Genomic DNA, 26,060 nt, shown 5'->3' on the forward strand with positions numbered 1-26,060 from the left:
GGATATTCACTTCAGTAGATGATAAAATTTTGATTAAATCAAATGTTCCAATACAAATTTCAAGTCTAAGACAGAAATTGGGATGGAAATTCAATAATGAAACCCTGTACTGTCGATTGGTCCAATTAAAGCAACTACAGTTTATTTTAAAGATTTTACTTTAAAAAATAGGGAGGGAAAAGGGTTTGGAATTTATAAACCAATGAAAATTTCAATAATAATGAATGAAAGGTTAAACGGTATTGTAATACGCGATATTAATCCGAATACTGTCCGGGTAAAATTCAGATATGTTTATCATAAAGCGAAATTAGCTGCTATTTTAGCGCAGTAAACAATAACCTGGAAACTTTACGTAACAAAAAACAATATTGTTGTGCAAGACGTTTGAATGTAATGAAAATGAGGAGATGTTTTTCTTTATTTAACCTGTCCTGTACAGAATATCGTAACTGATATGTTTCGATAAAAAATGAAAATTTGAGGTGTTTTGCCTCATATTCTTCTTAATTTTTTTCGAATTCGGTTTTGTCCAGAAGATTTTGATATTCTCAGCTCGCAAAATGTGGGAGAGCTCCTTCTCAGCTTACTCTAGGGCGCCCATAATTTTTTTAAGACAAAAACTAATCTAGATATAATTTAAGGGGGCTCTTTAGTTTTTATATTTCCAGTTTTCATTCCGATTTTCTAGTTTTGATTTCTTTTCATGGATTTGTAGTAGTATGATTAAAGTAATGTTGAAACTTTTTTTTTTTCCATCGGGGGCCCCCCTGAGCCGGGAGGCCCGGGGCAATTGCCCCTTTTGCCCCCCCTTTAATCCGGCCTTGTTTAATAGGGAACATTGAAGCCTTTTGGCAACCTAAAAAAAATATTTTTTTGAAATTTTTTTCCACGGAAACGATATTTGTACGGCTTCAATGATTGAATAACCAAGACGCAATTTTAACAATTAAATATCTTTATATGAACGGACCTTTACCTCCACAAAATTCTGTTACCAATCCAAAGATAGAAGGGACTGAATACTTGTCCATTATAAGGAAATTGATATTAACAGATAGCCAAAAGCAATGGGACTGTATGCGATGCGTTTGCGATTCACATTTGAACACTTGTGAAGAGATTTTATTGAACGGAGTTACTAGGAGAGCAAAGATAGGTATTAGTAAAATGAAAAATCATATTCCAAATTGGCAAAACAAGAAAATGTGGAAGAAAACAGCTTGTGCAAATGCATGAACTACATATGCACTATTGGCATACCCTTCTCGAGAGAAAATACGTTCAGAGATTAAAAAATACTAGCAAGAATTTTAAACTGATTCAGATTCAGAACATTTTCTTACAATGTTTTGAACTTGAAAAACTTCTGAACTCTGCATGCAATAATTGACCTTGACCTATTTTCTCCCCCGCCCAGATATAGCCTCATTGATTTCCTATAGACAGAAATATAAAATAAACGTATCTGTAAAGTACTGGATAAGCCGCCTCGTACAACATGGACCAGTATCCCAATGGCAGTATTCTTTAGGCCGCTGCCACACAGCAGAAAACGGAGCAGAACTAATTAAATAAACACTATTTTTGTCCCTGAAAAAGTTCCAATAAGGATCGAAACGTTGGAAGCGTAAATCAATACGTCGCTTTTGCTAAAAACAAGACTGCAAGCCGAACTTCTCGAAGCAACACAATATATCTATTTTTTTTTTCTTTGATTTGGTAAAAAAAGTGAATAAATGCGGGCTTTTTTCAACGGAATCCGGGCTACCGCGTCGGATCGGACTTTTCACAAATTTTGTACTAAATATTTACCGGGCAAACAAGGATAAAACCGCGCAATCTGACAGGCTAAACATAACATATTGTTGAAACTCTCCGTTTTGTCCGCTCGAAATTTCCAAAAACAAATTCACGGTGGTTTCTCCCCTTAAAAAATTGATTTTATATTTTAAGGGAAAATTTTTTATTCACGTTCAATTCCACGTTATTCCCGAACGTCCGCTTTCCGTCTAGATTTGAAAATAGGTATGAGATATAAGCTTTTCCATACTTTAGGAAAAAGTTTCTACTGACATATTAAAAAGCTGAAACAAAGGGTAGATATGTAAGTTCACTGTCAAGGTTCTTTATAAGTACTGGAGGAATTCCATCTGACCCATGTCTTTTTGAGGGGTCAAAATTTTTCAAACCCTTCAAAATATCCTGTTCATGGAGGTAATTGACACCAATTTTACTAAAATAATCTGTATAAAATTCGGAATTAAAATGGAAATTTAAAAAAAATTGCAAAAGGATTGCAGATTTCTTCTGAGTTGTTCTTCAACATATTTCTCAAGTTGCATTCTTGATGGAAAATTGTCTGATTTAAGTTTTGTTTTAACGTAACTAAAGAAGTTGTTTGGCACGACTGAATTTCAAGCTCGGTATTTGAACTCTTCAAATGAATTTCTGATAACTGAGTTCAGTTGATCGCATATTTCCAAAAAATTTGTTCGGTTTTCACTGCTTCTGTACTTTCTGTACCTTTGATGTGCTTTCTGTTTGCAATTTATAGTTTTTAATTTGTTTATTAACCAACTTGGATGTTTAGTATTCCTATGGCGTCTTTTTTTCTTTAATGGAATGTCTTCTGTAATGTTTTTGTTCAAAATATGAAAAAGGCACTAACCGATGATTCGACATTTCCTTCACCTTTAAACATTTGTTGCTAAGTGAAACAGGTTAGTTGTTTTAGCATAGTTTACAAGTTTGTGTTGTAGGGCTTCTTCATACTCGCATTCATGGAGTTTATTGTATTTATGTATAAAAAAATTCCACAATGGATTTAATGATTCTGTCACACAGAAATCTTCAAAAATATTCGTCAAAAGAAAATTTAATTAACAATTTTCTTGATTTTTTAGATGTTTAACAATGTTTAGGCCTTTCTCTTCGAAAGAAGTCCTCAAATGATAGTTTCGAGGAAACGGGCTTAAAAGCTGCTATTTATGGTGCTCGAAATTAAAAAAAAAAGTCTTGCGCCAGATTTAGATTGAACATGACTTTTAGTACTTTTTCGATTGTAGCTTTCACATAGTTCAACCAATTTTTCCTAAATTTTGAAACATATGAACACTGATCCATAGCTATATTTTTATGTAGGTTTTGTTAAAGCTGGTCTACAAATATCAAAGATAATTATACTTCTATGAAAAGTAAATACTTATTGTGCATATTTTTCGATTTGTTGTCGTACTTTTTCAACCCCACCATTAGACGGGGTTCATGTTTCATCTCTCCTTTTAAACTAAGGATATTTTTTCTCTAAAAATCAATCCAGAATTAATAAATTTCTCGTTGAGAATTTAAGAATAGGCAAAAAATCCTTTACCAGGCTCGGTTCCACTGAAGAAACAAAAATGATGTTGATTTTTCAGTACAAAACATTAAATTTTACCTTAGTTAACTGTTACTCATGCCAACGTTACTTAAGGGGTAGGGTCTAACGGGTAAAAAAAACACCATTTTCACGATTTTTTTTCTAGAGCTATCGTTCAAACAAATGTATTCAAATTTTTTGCATTATTCAAAGCTTTGTTGAAGAACATTTAGTACTTTTTTCGTAGAAAAATATTGAAAAATGAGCCGGTGACGGAGCACTTCCGAGGATGCCTTTTAGGAAACAGGATTTGCGGTGGACACTGTATCTCACCACAGAATCATCTGAAGTCAAAAAATCAGAGCAAAATATTTTAATAGATGTTTTCTGGACCCCAACGTTTTTATTTAACTTAAAAAAAAATTATGAAATTTTTGTGGCTGTTTGAAGTAAAAACTACGAAAAAATCCGCCATTTTTTATCTGTAAAATCTCCCCAAAGTAAAAAAAAAAGAAAAACGTTGGGGTCTGGTATTTTATATGTAGAAAATATGTTCCAAATTTTAAAAGAATCGGATAAGTAGTTTTCAAATGACGATGTCCACGGACTTTAAAAATGTGCTTTCGAGAAAAACGCGTTTGAAGTTTCTGCTCTTGCTTTCTTGCGGTATTAGATAGGAGAAGATAAAGGCCTATAACTTCTACAGTTTTGCTACAATTGACTTGAAAATTTGACACAACATTTTTGAAATGTTTTACAATAAGAAAATAAAAAAATAAAAAAATCGATTTTTTGAAAGTGTTAGACCCTACACCCCCCCCCCCCCCCCCCCCTTAGGTTTTTTTTTCTTCCAAAATACGCTTTTTGTTTCCGAAAAAACACTTCCTTTTGTTTTGGTTTTCTTTCAATTTTTTACTCATGCATCAGCGATAGCTCAATCATGATGAATCTAGTATGGTGGTCTCACTTTGGCAAAAAGAAGACGAGCGTTGGATGTGGCGGTGGGGGTGAAACGCAGCCGAAATTTGACAACTGGCTGTTGGCTGCCTGCTGGCTGGCTGGGATGCCAGGTGCTCTGATTTTTGTAAAACACGGAGTTTTGCCAATCATCAAGATATTGCCCAAACAAAGATTTCGCCTTGATTTTTGCAAATATAATCCATAGAAGCGAAAAAAATTCTTCCGGCTGAGTTTCGGGATGGTAAAGCAAAGCTGGAAGACGTTGAACCAATAGTCGACGGTGCCAGTTTTTTCGGTAGCAGTGAGTAACATTAATTATCCATTTCTTATAACAGATTTATGCTTTTTGAACACTATTTTCTTCCAAGAGCTGTCTGGAAGCAGCAGAAAGTCATCGATTCGGATGGTAACATGACAAGGTACAACATTCCATGGTCCGAGAAGCGGCTGGTCTTCCTGCAGGAACATCTGATCTTCATCGAGATGAAACAGCTGCTTCAGGAGGACCCCCGCCTGTTGCCATCGCTGCTCAAGAACATCCAATCGAGAAATCCGGATCTGATGGGTATCATTTTTGAAAATCAGATGGAGTTGTTGGCCCTTTTGAACGAGGAAACCGATCAACTGAAGGGTGGTGGAGCGAGCGACGGCAGTGTCGTAACGCTTGATGTAGCCTCGACTGTCGGGTCGATGGTGAACACCCTTAGTCCGACCTTGATGGCATCGATCGGACAAGCAACATCCGGTTTAGGATTATAGATGTTTGGTACACTCTTAAAAGATCCTTCGTATTATCACGGTTAATATTTCGGAGCATCCGAAAGTGTGGAGTGTATTGTAATTTAAGATACAAAAAAGTATTTCAAATAAAATGAATTCATTGAATTCTAAAATCATTTCTTAATTTCCGGAAGTCTAGTCGAAATGAAATAAAATAAACTTAAACCCAATTTGATTTTAAATCTTTTGATTTTTGGTCTACGACATGCACAGACATATATAGACTTTTTCCAAATTTCTCTGATTTTGTATCTCAAACACCAGGCATCCCTGGACCCCCTTTTTCGTAAACACTTCAGCCAGCTGTCAAAACTTATTACAATAAGTGCTGAACCTGCGATTTGCCATGTGAGACCACCATACTAGATTCATTATGAGTTCAATCAATCATAACGGAATGTTCAAAATAAAAATATACCGAATATGAGGAAGTTAACATATTATTACGTGATACTGAATATTTTAAACACGAAAATAAACAGTGTTGTTGGGTTTGTTCAGGATCGTCCCTGATAGCGTGGATCGATAGACTCAGACCTTTCTTGGATTAAATAAAACCTTACACAGTGGCCCTTATTCTGCGCCGCGTGTGACGTGATGATAGTCGAGTCACCAAAGTCACTCTATTTCAGTAGTCGGTTTAGGTGAGGATTGTCACTTTGGATGAACTTTGTGAGTTCTTACCCTATTCTCGTAGTCACCGTGGGTGAGAATCGTCGCATTCGGGTGACAATTTTAGGTGACGATTGTCGGGACCTTTTAAGGTGGTGACGGGATAAAAATTAAAAGGAAAATTTATGCAAAACGGAATAATTAGGCTCTAAACGTTTAATTACACTAAAGTATGATAGTTTAAGAATCAATCAAAACAAAAATAACTTCAATTTTTGATTATTTCAATCATTTGTGCAGCAAAAAAAAAAAGTTTACTAGGTAGACGTTGGAAATAAATTCAAACATATAAAATTGAAAAAAGTTATAATTTCATTTTATACAACTTCATTTACATGCAACGAGATAAAAAAAAACCATTTTTTGCACTTCACTTCATCTTATCCAATTCCCGTCGCGGCGGGATTTTTCACTTTCACCCGGTAATGTTGTTTACGAACAAATTAATGTTACAGGTTTGAAGTTCTGTACTGAACCATTGTTTATCGACGTCGAGGTGTCGTATCCCATGTGTTGATCTGTATGCAAAGGACCAGTTTAATGGGCAGCAGCCGTCGATTTCCGCTATTTTGTTGGATGTTTTTTTCCAAGCCGCTCCAGGAACCAAACATATAAGACCAAATTCTGTCCAATTCGCTTTATTCGCAGCTCCAAAAGTTATTCCTGCTGCTCGCTTAAACCTTGCAATCCGTTAGTGACCGTTTGCGTACCGAAATTTGTACATTTTGATTTTAAATTTAATTTTAACATTTGAAATCGCGAACGAAATAAAAACAAACCGAGCAAATTTGACACATGAGTTCATTCGGTCGCTCACCTAGAATGAACCTCTGTCACTTTACCCGGATCGACTCCGGGAATAAGGTGACAAATCTCACGGTGACTCCGAGGTGAGGTGACAATCATCACGTCACACGCGGCGCAGAATAAGGGCCAGTATTTAAAAAAAAGGATTGTATTACGTATGACGACTTAGAATTTATAACAATTTTAGTGGACACTGGCCATATAGGCCTCCGACTATGACCCCTGGAGTTGCTGACTTGTTACCTTAGTCGATAGAGGTTGGCTTCGAAAAGAAAATTATCTAACTCCCTTCTTAGGCTCGACTCTACGGAAAACCTACTTCGATGTCGAGGAAAAGCCGATGATCGTCATCAGGGCCGAATGAGCCATCTGGGGACCCGGGGCAATTTTTCTCGGGGGGGGGGGGGAGGGGGGGGGGGAGGGGGGGGAGGGGGGGGGGGCTTGTCTGTGCAGAAGATGGTTTCTGGTATCTCCAAATAAAAATAGTTAATTAATCACGTGCTAACATTGAGGAAGAGTTTATAAATTTCTCGAAATTGAATGCTCTGATTTAAGCAGCAAAATGCCAAATTTAATTCTCAATATTTTCTTTTATCCTCTTTATCGACTAAAATTCTCTGATTTAGTATTAGACCGGATAGAAATTTTAAAAGTTTTTCATTTCATCATTGATTGTCTAGTTTGTGCTTCATCAAGAAATATGAAGATTTGTTATTTGATTTGAGCATAAAATAAGTTCTTTTTAGGGTATCCTTCATTTCTTAAAAAAAACTGATTCTTCACTCAAATCAAACAAGCCAATCTTCCAAACTATTTTGCAAATTCCAAGGTTCTTACCTTCGATGAAAATAAATGAAATTTTCCAAAAAAAAGAGATAAACAATTTTCGAATTTAATTTGCTTGATTAAAACTTGAACTAAATTTATGATTTAAGTTTGAAATTTGGCTTAAAAAAAACTGGAATATTAATAATGTTAAACAATACACCGAAAAAAAAATGTGCAGATTTTTTAGGTGAAAATCAGGTACATCACAAGTAACACTGATAGTTTTGTAAAACTCCTCAAGCCCCTTATAAAACTAAAACTTGGTCCCGTAGCGTGCTATAAAACCCTAAATGTTACTTGGGATGATTCTTAAACAGACAATATTTTTTTACAAAGAACCAATTCCATACTAAAAATCCTGTGGATGTTTTTTTTTAATATAATTTGGGATATTTTGCATGAATCAAAACTTAGAAAATTGACTCAAATTCTACTTTATATTTGTGATATTCAGCTGAATTTTGTGTACAAACTTATTCTGAATAAAAACTTTGAATTTTGGAAATTGAATTGACAAGCAAATTTTTAAGTTTATGTTCTTATGAATTTCTCAACAATTTTATGGTGATTGAAAAACTCATTCACTAGCTAAATCTTTTTCTGAATTTTAAATGTGAATTCTAAATCTTAATTCAAAAATTGAAGTTTGAATCAGTTTCGAATTTCAATACGATTTCCGAAATGTACAAAAAATACGATTTCCGAATCTTAATTCCAGATCAGAATTTCATGAGCCAAATCTTAGAGCCCTCATTCATGAATCTATTATTTTAATTCTGTAGTGCTGGTTTAATCTTAAATCATTATTTCAATTATTTATTTTAAATCTGTTTATTGAATTTGATTTAAAATGTGAATTTCGAATGATGAATCAGAATCTGGTTTTCAATTTTGGATCGTCACTTAGAAGCTTTAAATGTTTAAATTTTGTGTTAGAATAAAGTTTAAGAACTTCGAATTTTAATATATAAATATTTAATATATAAAATATTGAAAATGCATTTGAATTTCGAAAAACGTGATTTAAATATGATATGATTTCAAAGCAACTTTTCATTCCTAATTTCTTATGATTATTCGAACTGAAAATCAAGAATCCTAAACTTGATACAAAATCAGAAATACAAAAATATGTAGAAATACAATTTTGGTTATATGAATATGGAACCAGCACCTCCAAAATGAGTTTAAATTAAAATTTAATATTCAGATCTGAACTTCTATGATAAGGATGCCAAAATGCCCAGTTGTAACCGGATTGGCCCGGATATTTAGTATGAAATTTGGAAAAAGTCTGGTCCGACCTAAGTTAGTTGCCCAGATTTGATTGAAAAAGCCCGGATTTTGCCCGCGTTTGTTCTCATTCTCATTCTTAAATCAAACATAAAAAGCAAATTGTGTTGTAATTTTTTTTATTAATGCGTCCAAAAGTTTTGCAGCAAGTTTAAAAAAATTATCATAAAAGGGTTTTTCAGTAGTTTTTCTAGATCTTTGATGAGCAATTCCAAGGTTATTACCAAAATTTCCCGGTTTTGCCTGGATGTGGTCCGGCCCGGATACGTGCTGAAAAAAATCTGACAACCTTATTCTATGAACAAGTGAGAAAATTTTGAAAAACTGTAGCTTGAAATGGGTTTTTGAGGTTTTTGTATTAGTTTTTAGTTCAGATAGTTACTCTTGAATATCTTTGCTCTATTATCATAATTTGATTATGAATTTAAAATTTTTAGTGTAGAGTAGTATACCTTGCTTGCTTTTTTGGACCCTCATGGGGGGGGGGGTTAACCCCCAAAGCCCCCCCCCCCCCCGTTCCTACGGCCATGGATTTACATTATTTTTATCCCGGGTTGAAAGTTTTGAAATTTAGTACTCAGATTTGGATATTTTCAGGCCAAATATTGCTGGAGAGCTCCTTCACTGCTGACTCTAGGGGGCCTCCTTAACTTATACAATAGAAAAAACTATTCTAGATATTATTTCACAAGCGCCCGTTTAGTTGATATATTTAAAATTTGCATTCCAATTTTCTAGTTTTGATAATTTTTTCAATGATTTGTAGAAATTGAAGTAGATTGATTAAAGTTATGTTAAAACTTTTTTTTCCCTCTGGGGTTATTGTTAAATTGTATCTGATGCAGGCGTGTTTCTAGAGCTGGCTCTTGAGGGAGTGATTTTCCAAGTTTTCAAAAATTAGGTAATATAAAGGAACGTTAATATCTGGTAAAAAAACGATCATTCTGAGAAACCGAGAGATGGCGGAGGGCTGGTAAGGAGGGGGAAGGGGTGTCAGTTGAAAATAAGTCAACAATATAATCATCACAATGCTCCTCCTTCCCCCTTGAATTTCATAGAACAAGATGTATTTCGAAAAATTAGAAATAAGAAAAAAAAATTATCAAATTTTCTCTAAATAATCATTTCGATATCCTTCTGCACAACTTATTCATGAAGTTCAAATAACCTTTATTTTTCAGCACGTAGCTCGCGAAAACTCAGCAATAACTCAACAAAAATCAAGAAAAAAAAATCACTTGAAGAGATTTGTTTCTAAAAAACACATCAGCTGATTTTCATCGTATTTAAAACTTGGTTTCGAACGCATAAATACAATAAATTTGAAACACAATTTATTTTGTTTGATTTGGTAAATAAAGTGAATAAATCCGGGCTTTTTTCAATGAAATCCGGGAAATGGGCTAGACTGGACTTTTCACAAATTTTGTACCAATTATTTACCGGACATACAAGGATAAAATCGAGCAATCGTACAAACTGAAAATAACATAACATTGTAATGAAAGTCTCCGCTTTGACCGATCAAAATTTCGAAAAACAAATTCACGGTGATTTCTGCCCATAAAAAATCGGTTTTATATTTTAAAGAAACAATTTTCATTCACATTCAATTACACGTTAATTCCGAACGCCAGCTTTCCACCCAGATTTAAACATAGGAACCAGAAATAAGCTTTTCCATACTTTAGAATTTCTACTGACATAATAAATAGCTGAAACAAAGGTTATGTAAGTTCACTGGCAAGGTTCTTTATAAAAACTGGAGGAATTCCGTCTGACCCATGTCTTTTTGAGGTGTCAAAATTTTTCAAACCCTTCAAGATATCCTGTTTATGAGGAAAATTGACATCAATATTACTAGGATAACCTGAAAAAACTCAAAATAATCACGGGCGCGATATTGTTCCGAATAAGTGAAGGTTTTTTGGAAAAAAAATTGCAGAAGGATTGCAGATTTCTTCTGAGCTTTCACCACCATGATCCTCAAGTTGCATTCTTGACGGAAAATTGTCTGATTTAAGATTGGTTTTAACTAAAGAAGTTCTTTGGCACGACTTAATTTCAAGCTCGGTATTTGCATTGAACTCTTAAGATGCATTTCTGATAGCTGTTTTCAGTTGATCGCTTATTTCCAAATAATTTGCTAGATTTTCACTGCGTTTGTACTTTCTGTACGTTCGATGTCCATTAGACTGCCCCAAATTTGCATGGGAAATTTAAAACCTGTGAAATGTTATACGCTGCAGGCTAAAATTGATCCTGGGCCTAGTACAAGATCTCATGCCAAATTTGGGCCAGATCGGACCACGGGAAGGGGTCGCTCAACGAGCCTGAAGTTTGTATGGGATTTGGAGACATTTTGTTCGAGAGGAACATGAAAAACCAGTTTTTCGTCAATAACTTTTGTCTCCTTCGACCGATTTCTTTCAAAAACGGGTTTTCTTGAAGCCTAAATTATGACAAATATTTTATCAGAAGTTTGCATTTCAATTAAATTTCAGATAAAAAAGTTATTAAACTTCAAAAATCGGCTAACTTTTTTAAGGGTGACATTCATCACTGTTTTAATGAGGCGACTAAATGTCCGACCAGGAAGGACACTCAATGTGAAATGCATGCCGTTTCATCAAATAATTACACTAGTTTACAGCATTTTTGAACTCAGTAAACTGAAGGTCATTTCCAATGTAAAATCGGGCGCTGAATCCGAAAATGAAATTCAAAAAAATCTCAGTAGAACCGTTTTTGAGTTATGCTCCAAATATGAAATTTCGAAAAAATTAAAAAAGTTCTTGTACTTAGATTAAAATATCTTGGACGGCATAACAGTAATTTGAAATCCCTCTTTTGCATATTGAAGGTGAATAAGTTATCTATCGATCATTTGAACACTGTTTTTGTGTTTGACCAAAAGTATTGTTGATATTAGTGACTTTATGAGAAAAAAAATTATAAAAAACGCATTTTTTTAGAGAAAATTTTGTTTCAACGAAAGTTTTAGACTCGATGGTAGCATTTAAAAAATCTGATTTTCTTTTGCGCTTAAATGTCAATTTAGAACAAAGATTTCAAGTGGTTATTTATCAAAATCGGTTGAAAATTAAAGAAGTTATGGCTACTTTACCATAACTGAAATTTTTGCTGTTTTTATTAATTAAACGAACCGCAGTACACTTATCATAGTATAGGAAGAATGGAACATGATAAATCTCACTCGCTCTAAGTCAAAGTTATTTATTAGCTTACCAAAAGGTCACATGCCAAAATTTCAGGAAGATCTGACCATAGGGAGGGGTTGCTTAAGTCTCAAACGTGAATCAAATTTTGAGGTATTTTGCCCGGAAGGAACGAAAAATACTGGTTTTTCATCAATAACTTTTTTCATCACTAGCTGATTGTTTTTTATGGTTGATTTTCTTAAAGCCTAAGTTGAGACAAATATTTCACCAAAAGACTGTAACTCGATTGGATTTGAAACAGAAAAGTTATTGCGGTTCAAAGATTGTATTTTGGTCGAAAATTGTCGTATAAAACGCAATGCGTAAAAAGTACTCATTGCGTATTGGACAAAATTTGCGGCCTTTGAACCGCAATAACTTTTCTGTTTCTAATCCAATCGAGTTACAGTCTTCGGGTGAAATATTTGTCTCAACTTAGGCTTTAAGAAAATCAACCATAAAAAACAATCAGCCAGTGATGAAAAAAGTTATTGATGAAAAACCAGTATTTTTCGTTCCTTCCGGGCAAAATACCTCAAAATTTGATTCACGTTTGAGACTTAAGCAACACCTCCCTATGGTCAGATCTTCCTGAAATTTTGGCATGTGACCTTTTGGTAAGCTAATAAATAACTTTGACTTAGAGCGAGTGAGATTTATCATGTTCCATTCTTCCTATACTATGATAAGTGTACTGCGGTTCGTTTAATTAATAAAAACAGCAAAAATTTCAGTTATGGTAAAGTAGCCATAACTTCTTTAATTTTCAACCGATTTTGATAAATAACCACTTGAAATCTTTGTTCTAAATTGACATTTAAGCGCAAAAGAAAATCAGATTATTTAAATGCTACCATCGAGTCTAAAACTTTCGTTGAAACAAAATTTTCTCTAAAAAAATGCGTTTTTTATAATTTTTTTTTCTCATAAAGTCACTAATATCAACAATACTTTTGGTCAAACACAAAAACAGTGTTCAAATGATCGATAGATAACTTATTCACCTTCAATATGCAAAAGAGGGATTTCAAATTACTGTTATGCCGTCCGAGATATTTTAATCTAAGTACAAGAACTTTTTTAATTTTTTCGAAATTTCATATTTGGAGCATAACTCAAAAACGGTTCTACTGAGATTTTTTTGAATTTCATTTTCGGATTCAACGCCCGATTTTACATTAAAAATGTTGATCAGTTAATCAAGTTCACGATTTTTTAAAAATTTTGTAAACTAGTGTTACCGATTGTGCGCTCGATTGCAATTTTTAATGTTTTTCTAATATTTGAGTTAGGATGGTATTCACTAGATATTACGGAAAGAAATAAGGGCGGAAAAATGCTTGACAAGAAGAAAAAATTGCATAACCACAGGGGCTTAGAAATATAACTAGACGATTTGTGATGCCAATAAAACAGTTTTTCATCAATAGCTTCCCGCCAGCCGATTTCTTTCAAAAATAATTTTTCTAAATGCTTAAATTATGAAAAATATTTCATCCGAAGACTGCATTTCGATAAGAATTAAGATAAAAAAAAGTTATTAGGCTTCAAAAATGGGCTTAACCTTTTACGGTGGTATTCATTACATATTATTACAGCGACCAAAGTTATTGATGAAAAACTAGGTTTTCATGTTTCTTCCGAGAAAAATGTCTCAAAATCCCATACAAACTTAACGCTCGTTGAGCGACCCCATCCCGTGATCCGATCTGGCCCAAATTTGGCATGAGATTTTGTACTAGGACTTGAATCAATTTTAGCCTGCAGCGTATAACATTTCACAGTTTTTGAATTTCCCATACAAATTTGGGGCAGTCTTTTGTACATATTTCCGCCTTTGAGCGGGATTTATGTTTCATCTTTTCTACCTAACTTTGGATATTTTTTTTTTCTCAAAAAATCTATTCAGAATGGTTGTTACTCTCAGACCCAACCGCCAACATTTTTTTTTAAATCGAAAAACACATGGACCAACGCTTTATGATGCCAATAAAATGATAATTTTTCGAAAAAAGGTCCTTCTACATTTTTCTCACGTTTTTATTATATTAGCAGTAGCTTTCTTTTGATAGAGAATGAAGGTGGTTCTTTTTATTGGCATCACAAATCGTCCAGTCATGATCCGAAGCCCCTGTGGTTATGCAATTTTTAAAACAGTGATGAATGTCACCCTGAAAAAAGTTAGCCAATTTTTGACGCCTAATAACTTTTTTATCTGAAATTTAATTGAAATGAAACCTTCTGATAAAATATTTGTCATATTTTAGGCTTCAAGAAAACCCGTTTTTGAAAGAAATCGGTCGAAGGAAACAAATGTTATTGACGAAAAACTGGTTTTTCCTGATCCTCTCGAACAAAATGTCTCAAAATCCCATACAAACTTCAGGCTCGTTGAGCGACCCCTTCCCGTGGTCCGATCTGGCCCAAATTTGGCATGAGATCTTGTACTAGGCCCAGGATCAATTTTCGCCTGCAGCGTATAACTTTTTAAAAAGTCGGGTCATTTGGGGCAGTCATTGTCCATTCTGTTTGCGATTTTTAAGTTTTTAATATGTTTATTAAACCAAATTGGATGTTTAGTATTTCTATGGCGTCGTTTTTTCTTTAATGGAATGTCTTCTGTAATGTTTTTGTTCAAAATATGAAAAAGGCACTAATCGATGATTCGACATTTCCTTCATCTTTGAACATTTGTTGCCAAGTGAAACAGGTTAGTTGTTTTAGCATAGTTTGCAAGTTTGTGTTGTAGGGCTTCTTCATACTTGCATTCATGGAGTTTATTGTATTTATGTATAAAAAAAATTCCACAATAGATTTAATGGTTCTGTCACACAGAAATCTTCAAAAATATTCGTCAAAAGAAAATTTAATTAACAATTTTCTTGATTTTTTACGTGTTTAACAATGTTTAGGCCTTTATCTTCGAAAGAAGTCCTCAAATGATAGTTTCGAGGAAACGGGCTTGAAAGCTGTTATTTATGGTGCTCGAAATTGAAAAAAAAAGTTTTGCACCAGATTTAGATTGAACATGACTTTTAGTACTTTTTCGATTGTAGCTTTCCTAAATTTTGAAACATATGAACATTGATCCATAGCTATATTTTTATGTAGGTTTTGTTAAAGCTGGTCTACAAATAACAAAGATAATATTATACTTCTATGAAAAGTAAATACTTATTGTGCATATTTTTCGATTGGTTGTCGTACTTTTTCAACCCCACCATTAGAAGGGGTTCATGTTTCATCTCTCCTTTTTAACTAAGTATTTTTTTTCTCTGAAAATCAATCCAGAATTAATAAATTTCTCGTTGAGAATTTATGAATTGGCAAAAATCCTTTACCAGGCTCGGTTCCACTGAAGAAACAAAAATGATGTTGATTTTTCAGTACAAAACATTAAATTTTAACTTAGTTACTCATGCCAACGTTATTTAAGGGGGGTGGGGGGAGGGTAGGGTCTAACGGGTAAAAAAAAACACCATTTCACGATTTTTTTCTAGAGCTATCGTTCAAATAAATGTATTCAATCTTTTTGCATTATTCAAAGCTTTGTGAAAGAACACTTAGTACTTTTTTCGTAGAAAAATATTGAAAAATGAGCCGGTGACGGAGCACTTTCGAGGATGCCTTTTAGGAAACAGGATTTGCGGTGGACACTTTCCCCCTTATTCTGCGCCGCGCGTGAGGTGACGATAGTCGAGTCGAGTCGGAGCCGCGTGAGTCTTGTCACCTTATTCCCGAAACCAATGTGACAAAGCATACGATTTGTCACTCACGGTGACTACTAGATTAGGATAATAACTCAAAAAGTTAATTCTAAAAGACGTTTCTCACCTAAAGCGACTACTGGAATCGGGTGACTCGACTATCGTCACCTCACGCGCGGCGCAGAAAAAGGGGGTTTATCTCACCACAGAATCATCTGAAGTCAAAAAATCAGAGCAAAATATTTTAATAGATGTTTTTCTGGACCCCAATGTTTTTATTTAACTTAAAAAAAATTTATGAAATTTTTGTGACTGTTTGAAGTAAAAACTACGAAAAAATCCGCAATTTTTTATCTGTAAAATCTCCCCAAAGTAAAAAAAAAAGAAAAACGTTGGGGTCTGGTATTTTATATGTAGAAAATATGTTCCAAATTTGAAAAGCATCGGATAAGTAGTTTTCAAATGACGATGTCCAAGGACTTTAAACATGTGCTTTCTTGCAGTATTAGATAAGAGGAGAGGAGATAAAGGCCTATAATTTCTACAGTTTTGCTTCAATTGACTTGAAAATTTGACACAACATTCTTGAAATGCCCCCTTCCCCTTAAAAATTGTGCCAAAAATCATGGTAGAGTTTTGTACCAAAACAAAGCTTTTAAGATACCCTGGGTTTGAGATGTTAAAAAAAGACCCCAAATCGACTCAGTCTATTGATGAAGGATTGCTGAGGCTACTATATAGTTCATTTTTAGAAATATAGATCCAACCGAGTTTTCAATAATGGATCTATATTTCTAAAAATGAACTATATGGTAGCCTCAGAAATCCTTCATCAATAGACTGAGTCGATTTGGGGTCATTTTTTAATATCTCAAACCCAGGGTATCTTAAAAGATTTGTTTTGGTTCAAAACTCAACCATGATTTTTGGCACAATTTTTATGTAACGTTGGTATGAGTAACAGTTAACTTAGGTAAAATTTTATGTTTTGTACTGAATAATCAACACCATTTTTGTTTCTTCAGTGGAACCGAGCCATCAATTATTGAAAACATATACACTGCCGGCCAAAAGTTTGGGATCACCCACTAAAAAACATGCAAATTTTGATCGTTCATATCTCAGCCGTCTTAGAACATATTGCAAATCTTCTGATCTCATTTGAAAGATAATGAGCAATAGCTATTTCGGATGTATTTTGCCCAAATATAACGTTTTAGTTTTGAACTTAAAACTTAACCTAAAGTTATAACATTTTCAAAAAGTCGCACTCAATATTCAAAGCCGATCATCTCGGGATAGGGTGGACCAAATCTCAAAATTTGAGTGGCATTAGAATCCCTATTCTGTACTTCTCAAAACACAATCAAAGAATTTTGTGAAAAAATTCAAGAATGTACTTTTAATTAATAAAATAGACACTTGAGTTATCGTCCAAAAGTTTGGGATCACCCCTTTGTATGGTGAGTTTGGGATAATTCTTAGAAAAACATGCAAATTTATTTTCTTCATATCTTTCTCATCTAACATCGTATTGAAGATCTGAAGGGTTCATTTGGAAGCTAAGGAATTGTTGTTTTTTCATAAATTCATTCAAAAATTATATTTTGAAGTGAGAACCATAAAAAAATCACCTGAAATTCATTGTTTTTTTGAAAGTTCCTAGTTATGATTCTGAATCTAATATATAAAGATGAGTTGGACTATATATGTTTGTTTGTTTGTATGCACCTTATACAAATCGACATCGCTTAACCGATCAGCCTGAAATTTGGTACAGAGATGTATTCGGACCAGGGTAAGGTTTTAGTAATAGTTCTGAGACCCTCCCACCTAAGAAAAGGGACCCTCCCATACAACTTTCGTTTTTATTTCCACAAATCAAAAGTCATGGCACCCATTTTATCAACCGACTTTTTTTTCTTGGCGGGTTGTTTTCACCATCACCATGGGCTGGACATTAGCAGCAACCATCCAGCAGTTCATGTGCACTGGGCAGCAAATCAAAGCTTGCTCAGAATTAAAAATTCATAGCGAAGTTTTTGGCGGGTTTTTTTCCTTCTACTGTCCTAAGCACGTGGTACTGGTACAAGGTATTTGATTGCAATAATGAGCCTTAATTAAGGATTGAAAAATACAATTACCCTTTTAGGAATATATTGACTAGAATTTCAGTGGTTTTCAAGTGTTCCCTACCGCCGCCCGGGGGCTTTGAGAGTCTACAAGGATACACAGTGAACTGAAAAGTGAACAGTGAATAACTATTTGGACTGGAGGCTGAAAAACTAATGAACAGCGTTTTCATAGATCCCAGCTTTTAAGAACCAACCATTTTCATATTTTTAGGATTCCTTATAAAGAAAGGAAAATTAATAAGATTCAGAGTTATACGTTGAAGGCTGCAATTTCAATCAATGCTTTGATAGCCGCCGGGAAATTTAAACGGGGGAGTAGAAATTTTATTAGATGATTAAATCTGAGGTTTTAAGCTTCATACAATTCTAATTATTGACCAATTTTAACTTTTGATTTATTTTTGGCCATCAATGTGTTCAATTCTACCATTCAATTTGGAAAAAAAATCGTTTGGTAATGCGAGTTCAAACAAATGATATCAAAGAATTTTAACATTGATTACTCTTCAAAATAATTAATAGAATGATTGTGTCCGAGGATAAAAAAAAACTTAAATAGAACTCAAATAAGACCATTTCCATAACATTTAAATGGTAATTTCGGTTTAGAGATGATTTTTTTTTATAACTTCAAGAAACTTTTATTAAAACTTTCTACATTTAAGAAAAACTAATCATAAAACAGTGTTCAATTAAAAAGTGAAAAAGCACACATACAATTAAAAACATGCAAAATGAGTCTTAAAAATAGTTCAACAAGGTTCGGAAGTCTTTTCTGGAAATTATTAAGTGAATAAAACTTAAATAAACCATTGTACAAGTAGATCAATCATCTTGAAAAGTGGGATAATCTCCAAAAGAGATTTTCATCGAATGGAGGATGGGAAAGATAGAAAATTATTTTATCATTTGCATTTAAAAAATTAATAGCCAAATCTATTCGAGCTACTTTGAAAAAAGGTGGGTTAAAAAAAGTTTTTCGTGATAGGGAAAGGGAAAGCAAATTATTTTGAAATGCTATTGATAATCTTCAAAACTATATACTTCTTCAAAAAAAAAATAATAACTCGATAAACACAGTGAATAATCTCAATAAAATCTTTCAAAAGACTTACAAAACATACGTGGCCAAACATGAGCCAAATTTCTTAAGATGATGAATATAAAGCTTCCAACATTTCGAAAAATCAAACGACTCATTTTGATTTATATTTTTTGTGAACCCGAGCAAGGCCGGGTAAAATAAGCTAGTATTTTATAGTTCTCACCTTAAAATATAATTTTTGAATGAATTTATGAAAAACAACAATTCCTAAGCTTCCAAATGAACCCTTCAGATCTGCAATACGATGTAAGATTAGAAAGATATGAATAAGACAAATTTGCATGTTTTTCTAAGAATGATCCCAAACTGACCATACAAAGGGGTGATCCCAAACTTTTGAACGATAACTCAAGTGTCTATTTTATTAATTAAAAGTACATTCTTGAATTTTTTCACAAAATTTTTTGATTGTGTTTTGAGAAGTACAGAATAGGGATTCTAATGCCACTCAAATTTTGAGATTTGGTCCACCCTATCCCGAGATGATCGGCTTTGAATATTGAGTGCGATTTTTTGAAAATGTTATAACTTTAGGTTAAGTTTTAAGTTCAAAACTAAAACATTATAATTGGGCAAAATACATCCGAAATAGCTATTGCTCATTATCTTTCAAATGAGATCAGAAGATTTGCAATATGTTCTAAGACGGCTGAGATATGAACGATCAAAATTTGCATGTTTTTTAGTGGGTGATCCCAAACTTTTGGCCGGCAGTGTAAATGAAAGCCGGTGTTTTCGAATCCCTAGATCGCTAGATCATCTTTGAAGCAAGGTTACCGAAAAAAATTCTGTGTTTTTGAGAAAAAAAATTCTGAATTTCTGTGATTTTACTCAAAAATTCTGTGATGGTTTTCTGTGATTCTTTTCCTTTATTTTCATAGGAAATTCATGATAAATTGGGTCTTTTTCACATTTCAGTTTGGCAAAATCAATTAAAATTACATATCCCATCATACTTTTTCAATTGAAGGTAAAAAAATCTAAATTTTGTATTGACTAAAAAATCATAATTTTGGAAATCGATTTGAAATTCAAAAATTCTGTGAAATCTGTAAATTTTTCAAAATTCTGTGTTCTGTGACACAGATTCTGTGATGAAAATTTGCTCAAAATTCTGTGAAATTACAGATTTTTCTGTGATTTCGGCAACCTTGCTTTGAAGGTTTCGAAAGAAAATATTTTTGGCTATATTTTCAACATCTATCACATTTCTTCAATTTAGCCTCAGCTAAATCTATCTGTCATTTCTTTTCAATTCTTCATTATAACTGCAAGAATTTATGTAATTGCTACTGAATCGCGATTAAATACTTGATTAACTATGACTGTGACTGTTTGGAAACTTCTTTTTATAAGCATTAAATTACTGATTTGTTTGGTCCTATCAACCATTTAATGATTTTCTTTTTTTTTTTCAATATTTTCAGGTCCTCTTATACCCAGAAGAAGGATGGGCTCGTAGTGCAGCTTCCAGTTACTGGACAATTTCACCCTGCCGGTGGAGGCGAAATCGGTGCATCGTCGAAGAAGTTGCTGGATCAAGAAAGTAAGTATAAGATACATATCATTGAGACAAAAACTTTCTAAAACATCACATCGCGACTAAAACGTTTCAAATTACATCAGAATTACGTGAGGGAACGCAATTTTAGGGCAAGGAAGTCGTTTGCTAGAATTTCCCCGACAAGGTACAAAGTTGCTAAACGATTCCAAATTTCACGTGCCATCAGTTCGAAGGAATGTAATTCGCCCGAAGACGCTCAGCTTCCTTGGGACAGGATGATAACTCGTGCGGACGTGATTCTGAGTCTGCGACCGAGACAATTCTTGGCATAATTTGAACTGACATTTTGGACTGCTGGAACAGTGGAATTCAACATTGTTGAAGTAATTGTGAAACAACATTCAACTCTTTATTCTTTATTCTTTATTCTCATTCAACTCATCTTTACAACTCACCCTCTTCTTGCAAATTGGATTAAATTTGCGTTATGACGTTTTTGCTTATGGCGAACGGTTTGAATTAATCGCGTCTTGGGAATTGGAGGGAACAAATTTGGCACTTTGTTTGTGATACTTGATTGAAGTACGTGACGAATTAAAATATGAGCCAATTTGATCGTTCTTCTTCAAAAGATTTGAAGCTACTAGGGTGAAATATTTTTGTTCCAGATGTTGTAATCTGACGAAAGCTAAAATAACAAAAAAGTTATGAAGGTAAGAAAGTTAGAACATTGACTGAAAACTGAAAACTGAAAACTGAAAACTGAAAACTGAAAACTGAAAACCGAAAACTGAAAACTGAAAACAGAAAACTGAAAACTGAAAACTGAAAACTCAAAACTCAAAACTGAAAGCTGAAAACTGAAAAGTGAAAACTGAAACGTGAAAACTGAAAACTGAAAACTGAAAACTGAAAACTGAAAACTGAAAACTGAAAACTGAAAACTGAAAACTGAAAACTGAAAACTGAAAACTGAAAACTGAAAACTGAAAACTGAAAACTGAAAACTGAAAACTGAAAACTGAAAACTGAAAACTGAAAACTGAAAACTGAAAACTGAAAACTGAAAACTGAAAACTGAAAACTGAAAACTGAAAACTGAAAACTGAAAACTGAAAACTGAAAACTGAAAACTGAAAACTGAAAACTGAAAACTGAAAACTGAAAACTGAAAACTGAAAACTGAAAACTGAAAACTGAAAACTGAAAACTGAAAACTGAAAACTGAAAACTGAAAACTGAAAACTGAAAACTGAAAACTGAAAACCGAAAACTGAAAACTGAAAACTGAAAACTGAAAATTGAAAACTGAAAACTGAAAACTGAAAACTGAAAACTGAAAGCTGAAAACTGAAAAGTGAAAACTGAAACGTGAAAACTGAAAACTGAAAACTGAAAACTGAAAACTGAAAACTGAAAACTGAAAACTGAAAACTGAAAACTGAAAACTGAAAACTGAAAACTGAAAACTGAAAACTGAAAACTGAAAACTGAAAACTGAAAACTGAAAACTGAAAACTGAAAACTGAAAACTGAAAACTGAAAACTGAAAACTGAAAACTGAAAACTGAAAACTGAAACCTGAAAACTGGAACCTAAAAACTAGAGAAGCTGAAAACAATTGTTAACAAAAATCATTAAAATATTCGTTTTTTCTTCATTGTTTAACCCAAGGGAAGCAATTTCTTTTTTGACTTATTGAAGTCAGGGAACCTTTTCTTTCTCTCTCCCGCCTGAAATGATGCTTAAATTGGGACCTTTTTTCCAAAAAAAAAGGAGAAAACATCTGTTCCTTTGTATCCGATTTCCCAACCTTCAGCAATTGGGTGGGAAGCTTCTGTAACTCCCAACAAACTAGCGACGCCTTCAGGTTTTCAGTCGCTCGGAAGGGATTAATTGAGTGGTTTTGCTAAATGCCAACTAGTAAAGTATACACGGTAAGTAGCTTTCCCCGATCCACAAAATTTTCGTTAAACCCATGGTTTCCGGTCGCATTTTTTTCGTTCCCAAGAAATCAAGAATGGTGTTCCACACCAGTTTGGCCTTTGTTATGGGGTTTTATTTCCTGTGGCAACGAGGATTTGAGGTTTTCCCAGCATTTTTTGGCTTTGCTCTTTTTGGGGCGTCGGAAATGTTTCTTGATTGCGGTTCGACTTTCGGTGGTGGGTTGTTAACCAAATACACACGAAACAAGACTTTCCTGCTGACGAAACCGAAAATCCTGAAAAAAACAGAAAAAGGTAGACCATTCCTTCGGGTTGGGTTAACCGAGTTTTTTGCTTCTTCTTTCTGGAGGTAGAATGACCTGATTTAGTTTTCAAATTGATAAATCACAAAACAAGAAGCTAGATCGTTTGTAAACTTAATTTTGGGAAACTTCGTAATCCTAAAGATCCAATTAGGTTGGCAAACAAAGAAACAATTTGAAAGAGAAATATGTGAAAAAAAGAATCGATAGCGTGATTTGAGTTTGAAATTCAATTCACTTTTGACAGTATTGTCATATTTATAAATTTTGTCAAATTTTGCCAATTTTGTCGATTTTGTCAATTTTGTCAATTTTGTCAATTTTGCCAATTTTGTCAATTTTGTCAATTTTGTCAATTTTGTCAATTTTGTCAATTTTGTCAATTTTGTCAATTTTGTCAATTTTGTCAATTTTGTCAATTTTGTCAATTTTGTCAATTTTGTCAATTTTGTCAATTTTGTCAATTTTGTCAATTTTGTCAATTTTGTCAATTTTGTCAATTTTGTCAATTTTGTCAATTTTGTCAATTTTGTCAATTTTGTCAATTTTGTCAATTTTGTCAATTTTGTCAATTTTGTCAATTTTGTCAATTTTGTCAATTTTGTCAATTTTGTCAATTTTGTCAATTTTGTCAATTTTGTCAATATTGTCAATTTTGTCAATTTTGTCAATTTTGTCAATTTTGTCAATTTTGTCAATTTTGTCAATTTTGTCAATTTTGTCAATTTTGTCAATTTTGTCAATTTTGTCAATTTTGTCAATTTTGTCAATTTTGTCAATTTTGTCAATTTTGTCAATTTTGTCAATTTTGTCAATTTTGTCAATTTTGTCAATTTTGTCAATTTTGTCAATTTTGTCAATTTTGTCAATTTTGTCAATTTTGTCAATTTTGTCAATTTTGTCAATTTTGTCAATTTTGTCAATTTTTTCAATTTTGTCAATTTTGTCAATTTTGTCAATTTTGTCAATTTTGTCAATTTTGTCAATTTTGTCAATTTTGTCAATTTTGTCAATTTTGTCAATTTTGTCAATTTTGTCAATTTTGTCAATTTTGTCAATTTTGTCAATTTTGTCAATTTTGTCAATTTTGTCAATTTTGTCAATTTTGTCAATTTTGTCAATTTTGTCAATTTTGTCAATTTTGTCAATTTTGTCAATTTTGTCAATTTCGTCAATTTTGTCAATTTTGTCGATTTTGTCAATTTTGTCGATTTTATCGATTTTGTCAATTTTGTCAATTATGTCAATTTTATCAATTTTGACAATTTTGTCAATTTTGTCAATTTTGTCAATTTTGTCAATTTTGTCAATTTTGTCAATTTTGTCAATTTTGTCAATTTTGTCAATTTTGTCAATTTTGTCACTTTTGCCAATTTTGTCAATTTTGTCAAATTTGTCAATTTTGTCAATTTTGTCAATTTTGTCAATTTTGTCAATTTTGTCAATTTTGTCAATTTTGTCAATTTTGTCAATTTTGTCAATTTTGTCAATTTTGTCAATTTTGTCAATTTTGTCAATTTTGTCAATTTTGTCAATTTTGTCAATTTTGTCAATTTTGTCAATTTTGTCAATTTTGATCAATTTTGTCAATTTTGTCAATTTTGTCAATTTTGTCAATTTTGTCAATTTTGATCAATTTTGATCAATTTTGTCAATTTTGTCAATTTTGTCAATTTTGTCAATTTTGTCAATTTTGTCAATTTTGTCAATTTTGTCAATTTTGTCAATTTTGTCAATTTTGTCAATTTTGTCAATTTTGTCAATTTTGTCAATTTTGTCAATTTTGTCAATTTTGTCAATTTTGTCAATTTTGTCAATTTTGTCAATTTTGTCAATTTTGTCAATTTTGTCGATTTTGTCAATTTTGTCAATTTTGTCAATTTTGTCAATTTTGTCAATTTTGTCAATTTTGTCAATTTTGTCAATTTTGTCAATTTTGTCAATTTTGTAAATTTTGTCAATTTTGTCAATTTTGTCAATTTTGACAATTTTAACAATTTTGTCAGTTTTGACAATTTTGACAATTTTGCCAATTTTGACAATTTTGACAATTTTGACAATTTTGACAATTTTGACAATTTTGACAATTTTGACAATTTTGACAATTTTGGCAATTTTGACAATTTTGACAATTTTGACAATTTTGACAATTTTGACAATTTTGACAATTTTGGCAATTTTGACAATTTGATAATTATTAAAATTTTGACAATTTCGAAACTTCATTTTTTTTACTTTTTAAAAAATCTTAAAATTTAAAAAATCATAAAAGTTTTTAAAATTTTGAAAATTTTGAAAATTTTGAAAATAATGAAATTTTGAATACATTGGAAATTTTGATAATTTTGACAAATGTGAAATTCTTTAAGTTTATTAAAGTTTTAAAAATTTCTAAAATTTTGAAAATATTAAAGATTTTGAAAATGAAAAAAAAAATTAGAAAATTGAAAAAAATTATTAATTGTAGAAAATGTGGAAAATCGAAAGAAGTTTAAAAATTAAAATCTTTAGAAAATTTAGAAAATTTTAAAATTTTTAAAAAGTTTGAAAATTTCGAAAAGTTTGAAAATTTTGTAAAGTTTCAAAGTTTTGAAAATTTGGAAAATCTTGAAAATCCAAAAAATTACAAAAAATTTAGAAATTTAAAACATTTAAGAAAAATTGGAAAATTCAAAAAAATTATTAAATAAAGAAACATTCTTAAATATTCGAAAATATAGATAATAGAGAAAATTTTTAAATTTTTTAAAAAATTTTAAAATTTAGAAAATTTTAAAAATTTTGAAAATTTAGAAAATTTTAATAATTTTGAAAATTTTAAAATTTTTGAAAATTTAGAAAATTTAGAAAATTAAGAAAATTTTGAAATTCAGAAAATTCAAAAAATTTTAAAAATTTAGAAAGTTTTGAAAATTTTTAAAATTAAGAATTTTTTTTTTAAATTTTCTAAATTTTTTAAATTTTTTAAACTTTTTTAATTTTCTTAAGTTTTCAAATTTTCTAAATTTTCTTAATTTTCTAAATTTTCTAAATTTTTTAAATTTTCTAAATTTTCTTAATTTTCTAAATTATCTAAATTTTCTCAATTTTCTAAATTTAAAAAATTTTCTAAATTTTTTTAATTTCCTAAATATTCTATTGTTTTTCTAAATTTTCTAAATTTTCTTAACTTTCTAAATTTTTTGAATTTTATAAATTTCCTAAATTTTCTAAGTTATTTAAATTTTCTAAATTTTCTAATTTTCTAAATTTCTTGAATTTTCTAAAATTTCTAAATAATTTTTATTTTCTAAGTTTTCAAAATTTTTGAATTTTCCAAATTTTCTAATTTTTCTAAATTTTCTTTATTTTCTAAATTTTCTAAACTTTCTAAATTTTTCAAAATTCTATAAGTTTTCTAAATTTTCAAAGTTTTTCAAATTTTCAATATTTTAAAAAA

General features: G+C 31.8%; 1 protein-coding gene across 2 annotated transcripts in view; it reads left to right on the forward strand.

Annotated features, from left to right (window-relative positions):
- The window catches only part of LOC129743734 (uncharacterized), a 356,038-nt gene that overhangs the window by 171,292 nt on the left and 158,686 nt on the right, over nucleotides 1–26,060 (forward strand). For both annotated transcript variants that reach the window (XM_055735861.1, XM_055735862.1), the window contains one exon: nucleotides 20,297–20,415. In XM_055735861.1, the coding sequence (XP_055591836.1) occupies nucleotides 20,297–20,415 (119 nt within the window). The remainder of the gene's footprint in view (nucleotides 1–20,296; nucleotides 20,416–26,060) is intronic.

This window comes from Uranotaenia lowii, chromosome 2 (genome assembly GCF_029784155.1).
Source record: "Uranotaenia lowii strain MFRU-FL chromosome 2, ASM2978415v1, whole genome shotgun sequence".
Taxonomy (NCBI): Eukaryota; Metazoa; Arthropoda; class Insecta; order Diptera; family Culicidae; genus Uranotaenia; species Uranotaenia lowii.